Source organism: Parasteatoda tepidariorum, chromosome 9 (assembly GCF_982258835.1).
Source record: "Parasteatoda tepidariorum strain Cologne lab strain chromosome 9, Ptep-v5.0, whole genome shotgun sequence".
Classification (NCBI taxonomy): Eukaryota; Metazoa; Arthropoda; class Arachnida; order Araneae; family Theridiidae; genus Parasteatoda; species Parasteatoda tepidariorum.
Window position 1 is genome coordinate 52,330,714 of NC_141763.1, and position 23,062 is coordinate 52,353,775.

The window sequence follows — 23,062 nt, forward strand, 5'->3', positions numbered from 1 at the left end:
AGTTTCGATCGATTTTTTGTGATAAAGACATTTCTCGTGTTCAGACAGCATTTTTCCAGTTGTCAAATTTTACATTGCACAGTTGGCCTAAAGGTTGCTTTCCAGAACCGGCACCACTTGGGGCGAAAAGTACACAAAATTTGTAAAAAGCACCACCCTTAACCTCTGAATATGCAAGCCATTTCCAGCGATAAAGCCATTTGTACTGAAATTTAAATTTTCTTTTTCCTTTTTCAGGAAAAACAAATGCTGGATTGGGTCCCCAAGCATTTTTAAGTATATCCAGTTTTTCATCCTCGCATGTATTATCTTCTGAAAAAAGTCCAATGTCATATGGGTGGGAAGTAACACTTTGAGGGCCGCTTTCACATTCATCAGATTCTGTTACGCTAGAAACGTTTTCTTCAACGGAAGTATCACATTTCTGTTCAACAGAAAAACTTACATTGGTACTAGATGCTGTCACCTCACTAATTTCAGGTCGTGATTTTTTCTCAAAGTAATTAAAAATTGTTAAATTCTTGCGTTTAGACATCCTAAAGATCCAAGAACAGCAAAAATATATACATTTATATTGGCACAGATGGATATTTCTGTGCCAATACATTGGCACAGAAATATCCACTAAGCTACGATCTCAAAGTTTCGAGCTGGAATGAATAACTTCAACGAGCACAGAGTCTCCAAAACAAAACAGATTTAGAAACAAGCTCCGAAGGACAAGCGGCGGAGATAACTCTTAGTCTGACTAAAATCGAAAATAAATGTAACCCCCTTTCATATAATTTTCTTTAACCGCATCTACAAAATTCTCGAATTGTCTCAAAGACGACGGAACGTCTAGGATTCCAGACCTCACGAATGCCAGCCAGTCTCGAAAACTATCGCGACTGGCAGGTCAGAAAGGAACCAGTGATCGGGGCTCGCCCGTAACAGTATCACGTGAATTTGGTTTCAAAAATACAACCCTATTATAGTAAATGTTTTATCAGTATTCTGAGAAATACCGTGAGAAAAAAAAGTAGGCATAAGGCAAATAAAAATATATAGTCTTAAAAAATAATAACCCGCATAATTTCTACTAAAATTTTTATTTTTGTCTGTATTATTTTGTAAATTCACTTTGTCTGAGCTCAAGGGGGGGGGGTTTAAACCCCTAACCCCCCCCCCTTGCCTACGCCCCTGGATAGCTTATTTGCTGTTCTTCAGGTATGTTTCTTCCTCTTTACTGGGCACAAGCATGAGAGTTCATGCTACCTCAGGCTGCCCACTGGGTGGGGTTTTGTCCCCCATCCTATGGTGTATGGTTATGGACTCTTTGCTAGTTCGGTTAGCCAATCTTAGCATTCCCTGTGTTGGGTATGCTGATGATGTTATTATTGTTGTCAGAAGCAAGTATGGTAAAACAGTCTTTGAAATCATGAACGGTGCACTTCTAGAAGTAGCTAGATGGTGCTCTGATTCTGACTTATCTGTTAACCCTTTCAAGATAAGTCTTGTGGCCTTCACCAGGAAAAGACGTCTTAATCTAGGTACTGTGTATTACCTGGACTATAGGTTGGAACTCACTGAGAAAGTCAAGTTTCTTGGAGTTTATTATGATTCTAAGCTTAACTGGTTATCATCTAGAATATTGCATCCGCAAGGCCTAAAACATATTTTGGTCTTGCAAAAATGCTATTGGTAAAACCTGGGGATTATCCCCCAAGATAGTTTACTGGATATACTCAATTATTATTAGTCCTATTATCGCCTATGGCAATATTGTCTGGTGGTCTAGGAAGGATCAGCTCCATCAGGTCTAGTCTTAACAGATTACAGAGAATGGTCTACGTAGCTTTGTCAAGCTGTCTCAGGACCACTCCCACAGAAGCTCTTGAGAGCTTACTTGGATTTTTCCCGTTGAATCCACTCACTGAAGTTGAATCTCGAACTGGTATTAAACGTCCTATGTTCCTTGGCTTAAGGAAGGAATATTCCAAGCACTTGTCATGGAACTAACTTGTTTGGTGTCGAATATTCCCTCTTTTATTATGTCTAGTGGTTAGATGTTACTAAGATATACTTTTAATAAGCCCTTCAAGATCCATTTTCCTGCTAGAGAAGAATAGCTTAAATCTCCTCGGTGGCATAAAGGCAAATGTCTGGTATGGTACACTGATGGTTCAAGGCTTGGTCTTAAATCAGGGGCAGGAATTTACTGCTCCAATGGTGGTATCAAACTGCACTTTCCTGTAGGTAGTTATTCCATTTTTTTTCAAGCTAAGGTCTATGCTATCATTTTGTGCTGTAGGATAAGCTTAGACAGAGGATATCTAACTAAGCCTATCCACATCTGTTCTGACAGTCAGGCTGCTCTCCTATTACTATCAAAGAATAAATTTACCTCTTCACTAGTGTGCGAGTGCTTCCCGGTCCTCTGTGACCTCTCTACTCATAACAAGGTATACCTACATTGGGTACCTGGACGCATGGGCATTATTGGAAATCAGCTGGCTGATAAAACAGCATGGCTTGGGAATCTCTTCCACATCATTCAGGGCAACTATATTCAAGCTCTATGGCAAAATTGCCCATCAGCAATGGCGCAAATCGGATGGTCAGAGACGAGCTAAAGAGCTAAATCGTGACTGTCCCTAGTGTGCGCCAGAAAGAGTTTCTTAAGCTAAACAGGAACAGTTTGAGGAAGATCATTGGTCATCTCCCCGGACAATGCACCCTCAGGAGACGCCTGCACATAATGGGTATTGAATCTTATTCTCTTTGTCGAGGTTGTCATCTTGAAGAGGAGACTTCACGACATATACTTAGTGATTGTGAGGTCTATTCTGTTCAAAGATTTGAGCAATTAGGGCAACATTGCATCAAAGCCTGAGAACTACAAGAGTCCAGTCAGGAGTTTGCTGAACTTTATTTCAGCTACAAAGCTTTCTTGTTAATCATGATTTAGGGTTTGGGTGCAATAGACCTCTAGTCGATATGCCCTGCTCTTTGGCTATTACAGGCTATGTAAATATATATATCTTGTAATTAGAGCATCAGAAAAGAATATATATAAAAGAGAGACAGGTGTCCCATCTGCGACAAAGGGTTAAATAAATCTTGAATCTAGTTCAATTAAAACATTGCCGAATAAAAATTTTGCTTATTAAGTATAGGTCTATTACTTTTGAATGGATTTATACACGAATTTAATTAACATTTGAATTTGACATTTTCTTCAAATAGAAACGTGAAATAAAAATTTAATCGAAATTTGATTCACGTATTTAAATGCAATTCCAAAGTCACATTTCAATTGAAATTTCAATTCAATTGAAATTATATTCGTTATCTTTCAAGTAAAATTTGAATTTAACTTTTTAAAAAATTTAATACCAAATTTAATAAAAATTTAAACTTAAATTTTTTTTAAATTTTAACTAAATTAAAAAATTTTATTGTTTAAAATTCAAATTCGAGTTCGAAATTTTTGAAATTGAAATTCAAATTTAAATTAAAACACTTAATATTTATTGAGTACAATTTGATCACAGTAAATCATAGTAGGAATATTAAATCTATATTATTAGTTTAGATCAAAGGATAATTAAATAAATAATATTTGAATTTTTTCATACTAAATCAAATTAAATTAGTAATAAAATTTCATCATAAATTAAATGAAAATAAAAATACTTTAGTTTACTTAAAAGAAAGTTACAATCAGTAGAGATTTATAAAACTTTGGCACATGGACAACTCGGCACCTAAACTCGTAGCTGGCTACTAATATTTTAGTAAAATTAAATCTTTCTCTTCTTTTTTTCCCCTTCTCTTATTAAGCTGAAAATTCAAATATTTTGGGGGGAAAGATGGTTATTCTGCATTAATATTTTTCTTCAGAAATTTAAAGACACATTTCAAAATTATGCTAGTGCTCTTCGCTTGCAATAGTATGCATAAAAATTATTTTATATAATTTGATCGATTGATATATCTTTAGATAACATTGAAATAGAAATAATAACTATATATATATGGAATTGCCAAAAGCAGAGAACTGTTACGGTACTTTCAATTCCATAGTATGACTCCTAAAAATTGGTTCTCCAATTTGGTTTTCCAAAAATTGATTCCCCAAAATTACTTCATTTTTTCAATTTAGAATTTGTGAACGCTCCTAATTATGATTATAAATAAATTATGCAATATTCTGATTTGACATTTATTTAAAAAATTTAAGTGTTAAGTTTATTAATGAGCTATTAAATGTTTTTTTGAATAATGTATAAAATTAAAACATGAAATTATTACATTAAATTTATATATAAAATTAATCTGTAAAAATAACACATAAAATTAATAAATAAAATTAATTTATGAAAATAATATTTAGAATTAATATACAAAATTAATACACAAATTTCAAAAATGAAATTAATTTATAAAATTAATTTATAAAATTAATATTTAAAATTAATACAAAAAATAATTATATGAAATATAGAAAATTAATGTAGAAAATAAATACATAAAATTAATATTTAAAGTTAATATATAAAATTACTGCAGAATAATATTTAAGATTAATATATTAAATTACTGCATAAAATAATATTTAAAATTAATATTTAAAATTAATATATAAAATTAATGCATAAAATTATTATTTAAAATTAATAATAAAAATTAATACATAAAATTAATATTTAAAATTAATATATAAAATTAATGCATAAAATTATTATTCAAAATTAATAATAAAAATTAATACATAAAATTAATATTTAAAATTAATACATATAATTAATACATAAAATTAATATTTAAAATTAATATTTAAAATTAATATTTAAAATTAATACATAACATTAACATATGGAATTAATATATGAAATTAATATGTAGAATTCAGACATAACATTAATACATAAAATTAATAAATAAAATCAATATGTTTTTATTCATCTATGATTTTTTTTTAACTATATACTTCTTAATATTAAAATAACATATTTTAAGAAATAAATTATTTTAAATATTAAAAATATTAGTCTGAACAAAATTTAAAAGAAAAAAAATAAAATAATCACAAAGGAATCATTTTTAGAGCAGTTCGACACACTGTGTACATTGCAGAATCTTATCAATACAGGTTGCAATCAAGCGACATATTTGAAATTTCTGGCATGCAAGTCGATGTTTCATAGATTAGAAAACATTATTGATTTTAGAAGAAAGTGTGTTTACAGATTCGAAAAATCCTGTGAATGGGGGCAATAATTTAATATTTCATTCCAAGACAAGATAAAATAGATTTAAGAATTTTAATTGATTAGAATAGAGGTTAGATTTCAGGAACGCAATGAATTTGTAAATAAATACGTATTAAATGTTGAATAAAAATTGGGTGGAATAAAATTTTTCATTACTCAATATTGCGCAAACATTACTTTTTAAAACTTTATAATTTATTAAAAATGCCATATTGAATTTAGCTTTTTAGCTAGACATCATTTTAATTTTGATATTATAATAAAATAGAATACACATAAGATTGGTATGAATAGCTGTCTGGTTTGAATTTATCAAAAGCAAGTACATCTATCAAATTAAAAAGACTATAAACACTTTTTACATATATCATTTAAATTCTTTTTAACATTTTTAAAATGAACCTAGAAGGTTCACATATTTGATAAATTGTACTAGCACTATTTTATTGCTGAAAATTTATTTTATAGAATGAATCAACCTGAGTTCTTTTCCATATTCTGAATTTAAAATTTCGAAGTACACTGACATTAGCTATGACAATGAGGAGAGATAGCGTGTTATAAAATCAATTTCGTTGTTAATTGTTTTTGTATATAGTTATCAAAAAGTGATTAAAACAGTTTTCCTTCAAAAATTCAATTCATCTGCCTAGTACATATACTCTTTACCCTAGGAAAGCGTATAAGGAAGCTAGAGATTTATTTATTTTCTCAGTTAACGGTCATTAATCAAGTAAAATATGAATTAGCCAAATAAGCGAATAAAGAAATCAAAAATACTAATAACAATTACTCACTGCTTAGTATTATTTACTTAATATTTTTTTTAAACTAATAAGTTTTTTTAATAAACGCACAATTAAATAAATATCATTAAAATTTTATATTAATTTCTTGATAATAAGAAAAATTATTCAGATTTTTTGACGAAAATCAATAGAAACAGATGCAGAGAAATTTTTTAAAAAATTTATGAAAATTTTTGAAACTAATTTTAAAAAGTTACGACCTAATAATTTTTACTTTTTTTAAATGAAATTTCAAATTTTTTTTTCAATGAAACGTTTTTTTTAACGAAACTTTAAGTACCTGTGATTATTTAATCGATTAACCGAAAAAAAAAGATTATAATATTAATTATTAGTTTTTTGAAAACATTTCCGGCAATTAAATCGTAAAAATACTCTCTGGGGAAAATTTATTACTTTAACTTATGAATTAAATGATGCTCTCTCTAAAAAAAGAGGTGAAATAGCAAAAATGGTATGAAAAAGTGTAAAAAAAACTCAGGTGGCGCAATCGTTGCCTCATCTGACGTAAAACTCATAATGCAAAGTATACTGATAATTTTTTTAAAAAATAAATTAACATTCGGTGAAAAATCGTTAATTAATGGATTAAGCGATGATCCAAAGATTTTGTCCAAAGTAAAAATTGTTAAGTTTTAGTAAAATAAGGTAACTAAAAGAAAATCCAGTACATAAAATACTTAAAAAACATGCACTGACTGCTGCGACGAACACGACCTCACACAAAAATACTATCCATGCTTGAAGATTTCATAAAAAGAATACAATTGTGCTGGCAAAGCGAGGAGGATTTCATACATAATTGCAACCAATTAAATCAAATGAAAATCACTAAAAGTTTTTCAAAACAAGCTACATTTTATACTGATTTTAAATTTTCATGACAGAGTGCTTTTAGGTCCTTTTATATTATAATTAGATATGAATGTTTCTAGTTTTTAGATACATAGATATAGAGATTTAGATATAGAATGTAATAGGCACGAGATTTTAAAATAGTTTCATTTAAATAGATGAGTGAGTACATAAATAATGTATGTGATAAGCAATTTTTATTTATTTATTTTAAGAATCGCGAGATGTCTCTGCAATTTTTTCCAGACATTAAACCAAAACAGCTTAGCAAATCAATTTTTATCCAACATTTTATCTCCAAACGACTGTTTCCAAACGATATAAAATGAACCAACGAACCTCTTTCTATCCATTTTTCTTCTAACACAATATACGCAACCTTTCTTGTTTCACTAACAAGCAAGAATACTCGCTGAGAAAAAATCGATAAATCGCCAACTGAATTTCGCCAAGGTCGAGAAACTCACTTTCGTCTGACTAGAGTGCTTTCCCGTCTGTTCCTCAACGTGGAGCCGAATGCCGGGTGTGACGTCACATGCGGCAACGCCTTCTCAAGATCCAATTGTCGGTCTCGGGTCAATACAGCTGTACGAATTAATATCAAAGAATTTCCTCACTTTTCCAGAAATTTCGAATCTACTATATATATGAGGGATGGACAAAGTGATGCTCATAATTAGTTCGAAAGCATCTTTCTGACTGCTCTCTTTAATCCTGCATTTATTTTGAGCTCTACCTAGCTCAGCAATACTTTTGATCAATTTTGACCTTCACATTTGCTGTCTATTGATTTTGGGTAAATATTTATCGAAATATTGAATGCTTACATTTAATATTATTGCATTTGACATGATTACATTTAATATTATTGCATGAATATCCTAACTACGTGTGATATTTGCATTCCATATGTCTTTTGCTAAGTTAACATTTTATTACCAATTTTCGTATCTATCTTAAGCACCCTGATTTATTATTACATAATATTATCAAATTATAAATATTCAGACGTAATTATTGCAAAATATAATATTTATTGCGTTTGAATATATGTTAACTTATACAATTACTGTGTCGTATTTTTTGCAATTGATACAAAATAGTTATCACAAAATTGCAATTACATTTATTATGTGCAATATAATATTATCAAATTATAAATATTCAGACGTAATTATCGGAAAATATAATATATATTGCGTTTGAATATATGTTAACTTATACAATTACTGTGTCGCCTTTTTTGCAATTGATACAAAACAGTTATCACAAAATTGCAATTACATTTATTATGTGCAATATAATATTATCAAATTATAAATAGTCAGACATAATTATTGGAAAATATAATATTTATTGCGTTTGAATGTATGTTAACTTATACAATTACTGTGCTGCATTTTTTTGCAATTGAAACAAAATAGCAATTACATTTAATGTCTGCAATATAATATTATCAAATTATAAATATTCAGACGTAATTATTGGGGAAAAAAATTTATTGCAATTAATTCAGAGTATTTATTATAATTAATACTTAACACTAATAATGTTCACTTAAATAATTTTATGGTAATTATTTTGTATTCTCAAGAATACAAAATAATTACCATAAAATTATTTAAGTATTATTTTACATAATTAAGAAAAGTTGATTGTAAAATATAACTCACGGTGAAAAATAAAAATTTTTAAAAATATAAAATAGAATACAGTCTCATTAATACGTATAAAAAAAGCAATTATTTTGATATATTTATGAAGCCATAATATTTCCTCTGTCTTGACCTTGGCATAATTATTCAGATATATTTCTACTTCAGGACGTAATATATTATGTAATGTTACCTCTAATATTATGTAACGTTATTTAAATCTACATAATTTTAAGATAAAACAACGATATCACGTTTATTAATTTTCCTTACTTTCCTTTATGATCTTAAGATGACGTTAATCAAGAACTTTTGTTCGATATAACTTTAACAACTGTAAAATAAGGATTAATTCTATAAAATATTTGACATAATATATTTTCTTTATTTTATCACACTGCTTTTAAGTTTTTCTTAATCGGTAAATAAACTAAGAAAAAATGTAAGTGATAAACTGCAAATGATGTTTAATTTATAATACATTTTAGAACACTGTGTTAATATGTAACATTTTAGAATATTGTGTTAATATAATACATTTTTAGGATATTTTTGTTTAAAATGATGTCAAGAACACATATAAATTATGGGTGAAAAATTATTCAGATGAGAAAAAAGCTAAAAATGATTTCGAAATTGACGAATCACTTGTGAAGAAAGTGGTACTAAAAATATAAAAACTAGCTAGATTGAATGGCAAAAGATGATTATTAGAAACACCCTCAAGCTTATTCAGGCAATCAAACTGATTTTGATGTATTTTAAATCCAACTTTCTTGCTGGTGATTCGTCAGATTTTTGTATAGCTTTGGTTTTTTCAACTCTTCATTATCAATTTGCCACCCCTAAAGTGTATTTACTTTTTCGGATAAATATTTTAATTATTTTCATTATTAATTTTAATAATTTTTAATTATTTATTTAATTCAATTAATCACTTAATTTTTAATTATTTTTCCAGTAGCATTTAGATTAACTAATTATTATTTATTACAGATTTGTGATTCGAGTTATCATTTGCTGAAAAAGAATTACAATTGATTGTATTCAATTTCTGATTTAAAACAAATTGAAATTTTTCTCTGAGCAACTATTTTGCATTGAAAATTTTTTGCACTTGATTCGAAGCATGGCCAATATGGAGGTACAAGTACAGAGCCCTAACACTCGCTACAAAGAAAAGTATATTGAAGCCGACTACAAATACGATTCTACCATTGTTAAAAAAGAACAAGGTATATTGAAGGTAAGCTAATCATATTATACTTTTCTTTTTATATTTAAAATTATAGAGCTAAGAAGAATTGTAGAAGTTAAAATTAATTAAAGATTTTGTGAAATCGTTAATGACTGCAAAAACTAGGCAAAAGGGATTTACAAAACTATTTATGCATAATATTTAGTAAGATTTTTTCTTCTCAAGTAATACTTCTTTACAAATATTTATTATTTTGTCCGTAAACCATATCCATAATAACAATGATTAGCTAATTTTATACATCGTTTCATCTAAAAATAATATCCAAAATAGCTATGAGTATCTAATTTAATGTATAGTTTTATTTATAAACAATATCCATAATAACTGAGTAGCTAATTTAATAGATAGTTTTATCTATAAACAATATCCATAATAACTATAAGAAGCTCATTTAATACATCGTTTTATCAATAAACATTATCCATAACAACTATGAGTAGATAATTTAATACATAGCTTGATCTATAAATAATATCCATAGTAATTCTGAGTAGCTAATTTATACACCCTTTTATCTATTAACTATATCCATAATAACAATGAGTAGCTGACTTAATATCTTAATTAGCTACTCATAATAATTTTTAATAACTTAGAAACCAAATTAAAAGATAAAAAATCTCGTAGATCAAGCAACGAGCAAAACTTGTATTTATGGATGACATGTTGAGTAAACTAACCTGCATTTGCTTTACGCGAAGAAGAATACCACGAAAATCTTTGCCTTGGCTGCTTATGATTCTTGTTTTACATTTACGTCAGGACAGTACAAGAGGGAGTTATGTGAATATATAGCCAGGGTTTGAACCTGGCTAGCCTCATCAACTAATTCATTTATTTATCAACTTATTAATAATTAATCTGGCTCAAGTCAAATATAAAGCAAATAAAACTAATAGATAATACTTCTTTGCTTATAATACTTCTTTGCTTATAATAGCGAAAGTTGAAAATAAAAATAGAGTTATATAACAAATGAAATATTTACAGTTTATTTCATAATTAAATTTGTTTCTGCAAAGATAAATTGAAAGATTTTACCTTTAACTCAGAAAAATACACCCCAGTGTTTCATGCTTTATTATTTGCAAATGTATTTACTGTGTATATATATCAATTATTAAAATGCTAAATATAATATTTTTCACTTATTTTTACTTAAATTAAATACGAAATAATGGAAAAAAGTATGAAAGATATGTTTAATAAAATTTCTGCTTCAAAAGCGGTAAAATTCTTTCGGCACTTTAATATTTTTCAATAATTAATTGATAAATAATTTCTTAATACTGCAAAAAACTTTATAGACGAACATATTTTTATCAAATAAATCATTTTCTAGCCATGACATTAAATTACTGATTGGCAATAAATAAATAAAGTGCATCTTTTTTTTTCAAAATATTTTTGAAAAAAACATAGAATTAAGTTAAAAATATTGTTGGCTATCAATGTCTATTAAATCAATTAGTTGATTATCAAAATATAAGTATCTATTATCTGTTTCGTTTATATTACAGTTACGGATACAGAATTATTTGATAAATAAAATTTCATTGCTACTTTCAATTTCATGATAATGTTACTAAAATAGTTTTTACAACTACAATCTCTCTCAGCTACGATATAAATAGAAATAAATATGCATGAATGATACGTTGGAAGCGAAAGTATAATTGGAGTTATGCCAAATTGTGACGTTTATTATACGTGTCTTTTTTCAGGTTATTCCAAGGACTACACGAATCCAGTTCCGAACATCCAGACATGTGCCGAAGTTGGGAGTGATGTTAGTCGGATGGGGTGGAAATAACGGCTCAACTGTAACCGCTTCCATCCTTGCAAATAAACACAACATCACGTGGCGCACTAAGGATGGAGTGCAAGTAAGTTTTTAAAGCTATGCTTACATTGCTACGCTCAGCCTGCTACACCATCCTCTCTCTCAAGATAAATAGGCACATTCCCCCTAAGTTAAAAGTCTATATCCCTCTAAACATTAAAAAAAAATATATATATATATTTTTAAAAATAATATTACAATTTTTTTAAAAACAAGAACACAAAGAAAATTTCTATGATCATCGTTATCATCAAACCATTAACTAATATTTTTTTTGAAATAAATAGTTAATTATAACAACTAATTATTATTGATTACAATTAATTATTATTGACTACAATCAATTATTATTAATTACAATCAATTATTATTAATTACAATTAATTGTTATTATTAATGATAGATTGTAATTAATTAAAATTAATTATTTAAGATGAATTAAAAATATAATTTATAATTAATTATCTAACTATTTTATCGTTATTAATATTATTCGATAAAAATATCAGCACAAAACATATTCAAAAGACAAAAATTAATATCGTAGAAAAATTAATATCGGTTGGAATGGCGTGACGTATGGTTTGTTTAGAAAGTGGGAGCATTGGCGTGCCAGCTATGTGGATGCTTGAAGGGCCGTTGCCTCCATATGCTCCCTTGCACATCACTGGAATATTCGAATCATATGTTTCTATTTCATTATAAACTATGATTAAAACGGGGGGGGGGATGTTTTACAGAGCTCATATTGTTATCTTATTAGCAGCTCAACAAAGTGCCCAAAAAATATTTTTAGAAACGGCTTTACCATGCGTTATTACCTATGAAAGCATTTATATTTAAACACTTATATCATTGATATTATCGTATTATAAGTAATATTTATTATCCTAATACAACCCTCTTAATAAGCAGCCTTTTTAATAAAATCTCTAAATCACTTCGAAATATTTATAAAGAACGGCATAAATGATTTTGAAAATGCCTTAACGATTAAGAAATGATAACTATGCAATCTTAATTTGTATAGATTATACAACGTGGAGTTTTTATTTGAAAGTTTATCTTATATAGCCTTACTAAATGCGTAGTTAGACAAATGACATTTCCAAATTATTCAAGAAAATATATAGACAATACTACAGTATTTTTGACTTAATGTCATTTTGGATATGTCACTAATTATGTCGAAAATATTCGTTTATAATTAAAAAATATGTCAACAATGATCCTATCCTAAATTGTATGGATTATTTAACGTTAACTTAAAGTTAAAATTTCATATGAGATAATCTTGTACAGCTTTTAATTCACAATTAATAAACATAATTAATCGTGCATAGCCTTTATTGATTCTATATCCTAATTACTCTAGAATATTTTACAGTATTACATTAATGCTGAATTAATTCATTTTACTTTTAATTCTGAAAATACTTAAAGAATTACAGATAGAAAAAATCTTGTTTTAAGTTGAATGGATTGTACTAACTAGACTTACCTCAGTTGACTATTAAGTTATACAACTCAAGATAATTAAATACATCCTTAAAAGTTTCATTCAATATCAGAATTACTACAAAATAATGAAAGATATTTTATATTGATCCCTTTTTAAATATCGCTATTATTATTTAGGTCTGTCTTGGTTTCTTAAGATTTAAATCTAGGACTAAAAAGTAATCAAGACCCTTTCTCCGTACCAAAATGTCTTTATAAAATAAAACGAACAACTAAATTTTTCTGGAGACTTAATACACTCACTGGTTACAGTTATTTTGCCTCGAATTATTATGCAAATAAAAAATTTGACTAAATAAATCACTAAGCTTTAAATTTTTGATCGATTTCTAAGATTATTGTTAATTTTGTCCCAGGATTTAAATTTCAAGACCCTACTGTTGAAAGCGATGAACTAGATCCTAAATTAAAAGCGATGAACTAGATCATTTTTTTGAAAACGATAATAAATCAAGCAGTGATCTAGTTTCGACATAGTTACGATGGGTGATCTAGTTACGCCACTGATAGTTTCAGTTTGTGTTCTTTGGTACAATGTTATTCTTTGTTTTGCTTTGTTATGTTTAAAATAATAAAACATAGTTAAGTTTAATAACGCTGTTTTTCTTTCTAAAATAGAGTTGTGTTACAGTTCTAGTTTCGTGTTTTAACACCTACCACAAACGGTTCAGAATTTATAAGAGAGAGAGAGAGATCTAACTATTCCTTTTATTATTATAGGTAAGCCATGTAAAGTATCGATATCAAAAACATTTTCTTTAATCTAATTTCAGAAACCAAATTACTACGGATCTTTGATACAAGCTGGAACAACATGCTTGGGCACTTCTGATACATCGGGAGAAGTGTACATTCCATTCAAAGGCATGCTTCCATTAGTAAATCCTAATGACATAGTTCTCGGAGGTTGGGACATCTCCTCCATGAACTTGGCTGAAAGCATGGAACGAGCCAAAGTCTTGGACTATGACTTACAGAGGCAACTAAAGCCAATGATGGAGGGCATGAAGCCTTTAGCTGGTATTTATGACAAGGACTTCATTGCTGCTAATCAAGAAATGAGAGCAGACAATGTTATTACTGGAACAAAATGGCAACAAGTTGAAAAGGTAAATAAATTTAAATTTTTTATGTGTTATACACAAGGCGTAATTTTTTCTTCATTTTATGACGTGGCAAAGTTAACCTATGTTACAGACAAAACAATTATCATCCTCAAGTCTGTTTAAAATCAAAACAAACCGCTTTCCACACGCATATAGGTATTGAGATATTTTTCTCTATCCTTGTACTCGTGATAACTCGTGAGAACTCGTGACTGAACTAAACCCGCGAGACCTCTATCCTGGCTACTAAGTTTAAGGCTCAATGATAACAGAACTCTTAAGAATCAGGATTAATGCTGGGTGATTCGTAAAGACCGCCTTTAATGTTTATTTTTAGAATCCTTTTAAAAAATTTGTATACACATTCGGGAGCAGCTAATAAATATTTCAGCTAGCAAAAGATAAAAATGCTATAAAAACCGGACAAATCATTTTTAAGGAAGCCCGTAGCCTCCCAATGAAGTGCCCCAAGTTCGATCCCAGCAGTGGCTTGTTGTTACAAATTCTGCTTCCCGCTCGCAAGGACCACAGTGCTGACGTAAAATATCCTTAGTGGTAGATGGATTATGAATTAGATTTCCCTTGCAGTCAGGTTAACCGTAGGATGGTCTTCTCTCCATGTAACGCTAATGCGAGTTAGTTCTGTGAAAAACACCTCTACAATGGTTCCTCCAGGAGTTTCTTTATCTTATGGAATGAGTTTAAAATTACAAGGCTATGGAACTGAACATTGATAATCGTTAACTCAGAATTGAGTCAGCTATTTAACGCCGTTTATAAAATAATATCAAATAAAATTGCATCGCAGCATAAAGATACACTTATTTTGTGTTTAAGTCATTAACATGTAAGAAAAGCGAGTGATCAGACAAATTTGCAGTTATTCTACTCTGCTTAAATTCATATATAATGTTTTCTCTTACTAGAATAACGTTTCTCTTCTTCCCTTAGATACGCAAGGACATTCGAGAGTTCAAAGAGAAGAACAAACTCGGTAAAGTTATTGTCCTGTGGACTGCCAACACTGAGAGATTCTGTGATATTAGAGCCGGTTTGAATGACACGGCTGATAACCTTTTGAAATCTATCAAAGAAAATGCTTCGGAAGTATTACCTTCCTCTTTGTATGCCGTTGCCAGCATACTTGAAGAAGTAAGTTTTGCTTTTTTCATATCATTTTGTTTAGTTTTTGCTGTCTCCGTGAACTGACGGAATACACGAAAATGTTTTATATTAACGAACGGAACGAAATAATTTATTGCAACTTTTATTAACTGATGCTTTTGTGTTCACAGCGTGGAACGTCAGTTATACTATCTCATCACCCAAATATTAATTTACAAATTTTGAAATTGTCCAATTTTTAAAAATTTCATTTGTCTTTTCATAAAAGTTCTAAGCAAGTTGCACATATCTTCATATTTCTCGCACTCTAACTACTGGTGACGTTGTCTTATGTATATCTACATTACGACTTTAGCTGATGATATCATTTATAATTTGTTTTCCTATGTATGTTGCGATTTTTACTGGTGATAGAATTATATAATTGTATCACCATATTTTTACCACTCTAACTAATGATACGTTGTCATGTGTATATCTACAATACGATTTTTGCTGATGATATAATTTAGAATTTGTTTTCGTAATTGTATCACCATATTTCTACCAGTATAACTATGACGTTCTCCTATGTATACAATATGATTTTTTGCCGATGATATAATTTATAATTTGTTTTCGCAATTATATCACCATATTTCTGTCAGTCTAACTATTTATGACGTTCTCCTATTTATACAATACGAGTTTTGCTGGTGATATAATTTATAATTTCTTTTCGTATATATGTTGCGATTTTTACCGGTGATACAATTATATAATCTGTTTTGCGTTTCTAAGTTACATCTCTTACTAATAATAAAATGCATAATCCAGATTATTTATATTTAATGCTATTTTTTATGCTTTACTATTTTTTTTTTTAATTATTAGATTTTAAGTTCTACAAACCTTGCTGTCTTAGCACTGGTTATGGTTTATTCTGGCTGTTCCGTAATTACCGCCCTTATTAAATATTTTAAAATGTTTGTCAGAAATAATTTAAGGAAAATATACACTTCAGGAAAAACAAAAGCGCTATTTGAGATATTGCTGCATCACACTTAAAGAATCAATATCAGGAAATTAGTCAAATCAATTTAAAAGTTGAAATGTCAATGCGGTTAAAATAAATGCAACTAAGAAAACTAATTTGACTTGAACAAGAAAGTTTGCATCTAAAATCTATGAAACATAGTTGATAAAGTTAAGCTGTAGAAATTTCGGCGCAAGTGTGTTGCCTCAACACCACTCTATTGATGTCTAATGAACCGTTACTCACGAAAATAGGACTATAAACACCAAAGCTTGTTTAATTGCTGGGAGACACAAGACTTTAAAGTTGATTATTAAAAACACTTCAAAGATCCATCTTGCATTCAACCTGGTTATCATCCAATATTGCCTTCTTCTCTAGTTACCCTTTTCATATTGATGGCGTTTTTGTTAGCTTTTTTCCCCCACGATTTAATATTAATTTAAAGCCTGAAATGTGTGTACTTTTGGCATCATTTTTGATAATTGTAAAAATATATATAATGGGCGATGATTACGGAACACCCTGTTTACATAACTCCACACATTTTTTAAGGTTCGCAACTAGACACGATTCAAAAGCTGTATAACTTATGTAATTGTAATGCAAATGCATAAAACTATATTTAACCATTGTTTTTTGTTTAGTTGACTGTGTTTTCATTTGAAACATTATAGTCATAAACTTAGATTAACTTCATAATTTATTACAGTGTGCCTACATAAATGGTTCTCCACAAAATACCTTTGTTCCCGGACTTATTGAGTTAGCGGAAAAATACAACGTCATGATTGGAGGAGATGATTTCAAATCTGGCCAAACAAAATTCAAGAGTGTGTTGGTTGACTTCCTGATTGGTGCTGGAATCAAACCAGTGTCTCTCGTCAGCTATAATCACCTTGGCAACAATGATGGTAAAAATCTATCTGCTCCTCAGCAGTTCAGGTCAAAGGAAATATCAAAAAGCAATGTGGTGGATGACATGGTGGCTTCAAATTCTGTCCTCTATGCTCCTGGTGAAAAGCCTGATCATTGTGTAAGTTCTATATATATATTTTTTTTTACTTATTTAATTTTGAATTATTTCTTATCAATCCAACTGAAGGAAGGGTTAATTCTGAGCTATGTGGATGTGTAATGCTCAACTACGTGAAAAATAATACCACATGAACATACCATAGCTTCGGTTCTATTATGCAAAATCTTCTTTTGTATTGAAACAAGGAACAGAAAAGTTAAGCACTTAGATGATGAAGAAAATAGACACCCAAAAACAGGATGGATTGACCAGTGGGATAGGGGGAACTATATGGAACCAGGTAATTAAACAAGAAAAGAATTTTTAAAAAAATGTTGAAAGGTTGGTATATTAATCCTAGATGTTGCAAGATAATAAATATCTTAATAATAAGAAAGAATGGGAATCTAGAAGGGCCATTAACATTTAATATTTTTCAAAATATGAAATGCTTTTCAGAAGCATATGTAAAGTTTCCGGAAAATTTGCCAATGAACAAGGCTTTTTATTATGTATAGAATATAAAGTTATCTATAGAATAAACTCTTTTTATTATCAAACGAAAGCTATAGTATGTCTGTAAATGTTATATTATATGTGCTCTCTTCTACGTTGCTTAGCTAAATATCACTACTTTATCTTTGCTGAAAGAAATAAATCAGGGGAAAAAATATAAAAAAAGGAGTAATTTATAAATATTTTCTGAAAAAAAATAAGTCTGGATGTCAAAACAATTTAGATCTTCTCGTATATTCGATAGATTTTGCACTTTTGCATTGTTAGTATCCCTCACCTTCACGTATGTAATTTGTGCCCAGTTCACAACAAATTTAGTACAGAGCAACTTCATTTATCTGTGAAGCTACGTTCGTGAACACGCGGGATGCTATATGAAAATGCTAGATCGTTTTAGTTCTGACTGTACTTAATATTCATTAATGCATTTTCAAGAATGTCTTATACTTAATAGTATAAGACAGTGGAAAGTTATTTGAAGACTCAAAAAACTTTTTATTTTCAGGTTGTAATAAAATATGTACCATATGTCGGTGACAGCAAGCGTGCTCTTGATGAATACACTTCAGAGATAATGATGAATGGTAAGAATACAATCGTGGTGCACAACACCTGTGAAGATTCTCTCCTGGCGTCACCTCTTATTCTGGATCTCGTCGTCCTCACTGAACTTTGCCAGCGAATCTCCTTCCGTATCCTGCGCAGCTCAGAGACGGCCTTCCAGCCATTCAATTCTGTCCTTTCCATTCTCAGCTACCTCTGCAAAGCTCCTTTGGTACCAAGAGGAGCACCAGTTGTGAATGCCTTGGCCAGGCAGAGAGTCTGCATCGAGAACCTCTTCAGAGGTTGCTTAGGTTTGCCTCCTATCAATCATCTGGACATCGAGCACAAACTGAGTGATCCTTCTGTTTGGTGCACAGAGCAGCCGGACAAGGTTGTGCAACCTGTGGAACCAGTGAAATTGAATTCTCTTCTGAAGACAAAGCACGATGCATTCCTGTCTAGTCGTCTTGGAGAAGAAATTGTCATGAATGGTGTTCATTAGCATTTAGCTTTCATATATTTGATAAAGGAGAGTTGTAAATATGTATGTGCCGGTGATATAAACGTCAGAGCTTTGAAATATGCTGCAATCAAATTATTCGGTAACTTTTAATGTTGATATTTTTAAACAAAATTTTAAAAAGAAAATTGTTAGAGAAGGAAATATTTTTCTCTGTACTGGACTGGCGTGAGAATATTCTTGGGAACAAAGAGACATTATTTAAAAAAATCATTCATTCTAAGTAAATCAATTACAAGTGGAAAATTGTTAGAAAACTACGGAAAACTTCAATTTTTTGTTCCGTCATTTTTTAAAGGCTAAGGAATGAATCTTTTTTTGTACACTGTCCAAAATCTCTTTTTTTTTTAGTAATTTAATTAAAATTAGTTTTTACAGAAACTCATGTAGAATCTAATTGTTAAATTCAGTGCAATTCTGAGAGCATTTGTACTTATTTTAGTGTTAAGAAGAAACGTAACTTATTGAGTTTTGTTCTTACTTACTGCACGTTGGACCTTGTTTTTTTTGTTGTTTTTTTTCGTTTCGTAATTTGTTTTTCCTATTTCAGCATTGAAAAAAATTTTTATGCGAAATCGTTTCAGTGCGTGTGTAATATCATAAGTATATAATCGATATGATTTATCATAAACCCTTGTGCAATATCATAAGCCCCGTTTCATTACCATTGTAGTAAACTCTCTTGGCAATATATTCATAGAATTTGTTTTCATCATTCTGTTTGTATTATGTTAATCACGTATCACCAAAGATGAAAAAAATTCCTTTCATTTTAAATAAAGTTTTGTTCTATTTTAAATTTCTGTGTCTTTCTTTTTATAAAAGTAATGTAAATTTGTTTTTCTACGTTATGTATACAAAAACAATGACACTATAAGAATAATCTCTATTTTTTCTTTGCTTTCTTTTTAAGTTTTCACAGAATTTATAAAACAATTTTCAGATAATGTAAAAAAAATATGTTTCTAGCGCTTTTCATTATGGTCACCTCGCATATTTTATTTTATAACCGTCGTTGAACAGCTGACCCAATTTTTTGGGTTTACGACTGCTAATATTCAACTCGGTAGTCTTGTAGTTTTGAACCCTATCCAGAAGACAAGCGAATTCTTGGATCAAGTGTTGGGAGAAATTTACCTGCGTGGAGGACGTTTTGATGGAACTAAACCGCTTTTGCGTTACATGGAGGGGAAAACCTCCCAATGTTTTAGAATCTATGTCAAAAATAAAGTCCAAAAAATACGCAAGTAATATCCAACCAAGGAAAAACATAAATCGCGATAGAAATATTAACGAATCACAATCCAGGAAGACGGGATTAAAAGCATCAAAACTAGCTTGATGCTGGAGAGTGTCTTGAAAATAGAGAACTACTCATCTTTTCCTTTTATGACTTATAGAAATTTACAATTAACCGAGGCTATAGCTATAACGTAAATATTTGTTGCAACTTTGTTCTAAATCTAAACAAATCCGATTTTGAAGAGTACTTATCTTCCTTGCGCAAAGAAACAAGAGCTCATTACTTAACAGAACCGGTTGAGTCTTTTTCCTGGCTTCAAGTAACAAATATATCTTAAGGCACTTATTTTCATAGGAAATAAAGCAATTAAAGAGTTGATTAACTAAGCGTTAAGTTCATCACGAGTCGTCCATTTGAAAAGTATTAGAAACCCCTCTAACATTCATCAGGCATCCAAACTTAGTTTTAAGTGTTACGTCCACCGACCTTCCCAATATCTTCCATTTCATGTGTTACTTTCTAAAGAATAATTCATGTTTAACATCTAAATATAACTCGGACAAGAGGAAAAATGTAACTACTTACATCATTATGTCTGAGAAATATATCCATGTAACTTGAATCTTTATACAATTCAAAATTTGCTGCACTCAAATTCTACCAACATAGAAATTGACTTCGAAAAATTATACGAAAGTTGTTTATTTATTCGTTAATTATTTAATATTTTTGAGTATTTTTAAATTTATTTCATGCCTAAAAATGTATTTCATTGAACCTAATTAACAAGTTTTACTTTTCATGGTTGTAAGTACTTTTCAAACATAGAAAAAAAAGTTTTAAAAATACTTACAGCCCTAAAATTAAAAATTTAGTTAACTAAATGAAATGAAGTATATATGTGGACAAAATTTAACAAAAATGTTCAAAACTACTACTTAGTTGCATAATAAATTGCGTTCCTCTAATTATCCATAGATTAACATGGTAGAAGATTCTATGTATTGAGACAACTTCACTTCAACTGACGATCAAGCTCACACAATTTCTTATCAAATGTTAAATACTTACAATCTCCAAACAAAGAAAAAATATAGGAAAAATTTATTCTGTTTAATACAGCGGTACACACAACCACTACATTAAGCTTAATATTTGTAGCAAAATTTCACCTAAAAACTATTTTAATAAACAAATTTTGGTTAAAATTAACAGCCAACAAAACTATTTCAGTAATACAGAAACTTTCAAGCTAATGATACTATTTTTAAACCTTATCGGACAATTTTGAGCAAGTCACAGAGATATTGTAATTGGATTATAAATCATTAATAATTAGCAAATCAATTCACAAATGTAATTCATAGATCGTAACCTGAAGTCTAAAGTCTCCACATAATTGAGATAAATTTAATTTGTTTAATTTTTCCATCACTAAAATATTTCACTGTGAATCCCATATATTTGTTTTATTTTTTCATACATAGTGGTGGTCAAAATCGTAGTAAATCAAATTTATTAAATCGAGAAAAAATAGTAGAGCATAAAATTTACTACCATTGCAAATATTCAAGAAAAATCTACCATAGAAACGGCATAAGTTGGCGTGTACGATAAGTGTATTAAACATATATTCTTACATGAAGGAATAAATACTTTTTGAAAGAAGTTTGATTTCTACAATATTTTAAAAACGAATGGAAAATTGCATGCTAGTCTTTTTGCTGTCTGCGTGTCAATAGATGGCAGCACTGAAATTTACACTATAAAATGCGGAAAGTGAATTCTCGCATTATATTTATTCAATAATAATAGAAGAATTACTAATTCATTACTTAATAAGGAAATAAATAGTGCCATTAAGAAATAAAATATGAAAATTAAAAAATTCTTAAGCAAAAATAGGGATGATCAATTATTCAATTACTTAATTATTACCTTAATTGAGAAATTGACATGCTTATAATAATAACTTGAAATATTTTTTCACACGCTAGTTATATAAACAGTAGGAATAAATTATTTAAATTAAGCATAAATAAATTTGACTCAACAATTTCAAGAGATTTTACTTACATTAAATTTTGCCTTACTGCTAAAATTCAACATGGACAGAAAGTTGTTCATTCTGAAATATTTAGATTACAATAAACATCAAAAATTAGTAAATTAACTGACTAAAATAATCATTAATTATTGAATTGGATTATTAAAGGAAATATAAAGCTAATTTCATAGATTTTTATTAAAAATATGTTGGAAGTTTTAAGATGCGTATTAATGATATAAACAACAGAAGCACATAATCAGTTAAAGTTTTTTGTAATTATTTCGCTTTTTATTACATATTTTTTGAAAACTCACACCTTTTCTTCCTAATAACACGCAAGATGAATTTTTTTTTTATCTATTTATTTATTTTCATTGTTTTAACAACGATTTAACTCATATTTCTACTAATTTTGAAAGTTGGGTTCTTAAATCAGATAATACCAAATAATTTTGGTAATATAGTTTCGCCATCTATTTTTTAAATAGGAATGTTTTTTCTAGGAAATTTTTCATGGATTTGTATCTTCCACTACAACTTTCATCTTTGTTGGCGGAAAAGAGCAGGAGTGGAATAAATTTGAGAAAATCAAATTTTAAAACATTAAAAATAAATACCTTATAATATTAAGAAAAATATTGATGCGGTCAATAATTCTTTAATATTTTTAATCGTCAAGAAAAGAAAGCAGTTTAAATATATTATTCACTAATTGCAATAAATT

General features: G+C 29.0%; 1 protein-coding gene across 1 annotated transcript; it reads left to right on the forward strand.

Annotated features, from left to right (window-relative positions):
* The first annotated feature begins 7,272 nt into the window (after nt 1–7,272).
* Nucleotides 7,273–19,844, forward strand: Inos (Inositol-3-phosphate synthase). The gene is made up of 7 exons (XM_016061428.5): nt 7,273–7,718; nt 9,574–9,823; nt 11,563–11,724; nt 13,976–14,311; nt 15,260–15,460; nt 17,161–17,484; nt 18,488–19,844. The coding sequence occupies exons 2-7, from the start codon at nt 9,707–9,709 to the stop codon at nt 19,025–19,027; spliced, it is 1,680 nt and encodes a 559-aa protein (XP_015916914.1). The 5' UTR covers nt 7,273–7,718; nt 9,574–9,706; the 3' UTR covers nt 19,028–19,844.
* The last annotated feature ends 3,218 nt before the right edge of the window (nt 19,845–23,062 follow it).

Excerpts from the sequence above, each read along its gene's own strand:
- Inos (XM_016061428.5), top strand. The coding sequence starts at position 9,707 with ATGGCCAATATGGAGGTACAAGTACAGAGCCCTAACACTCGCTACAAA. Across the intron at positions 15,461-17,160 it reads TTGCCAGCATACTTGAAGAA|TGTGCCTACATAAATGGTTC; the intron begins GTAAGTTTTGCT and ends AATTTATTACAG. Across the intron at positions 17,485-18,487 it reads GTGAAAAGCCTGATCATTGT|GTTGTAATAAAATATGTACC; the intron begins GTAAGTTCTATA and ends TTTTATTTTCAG.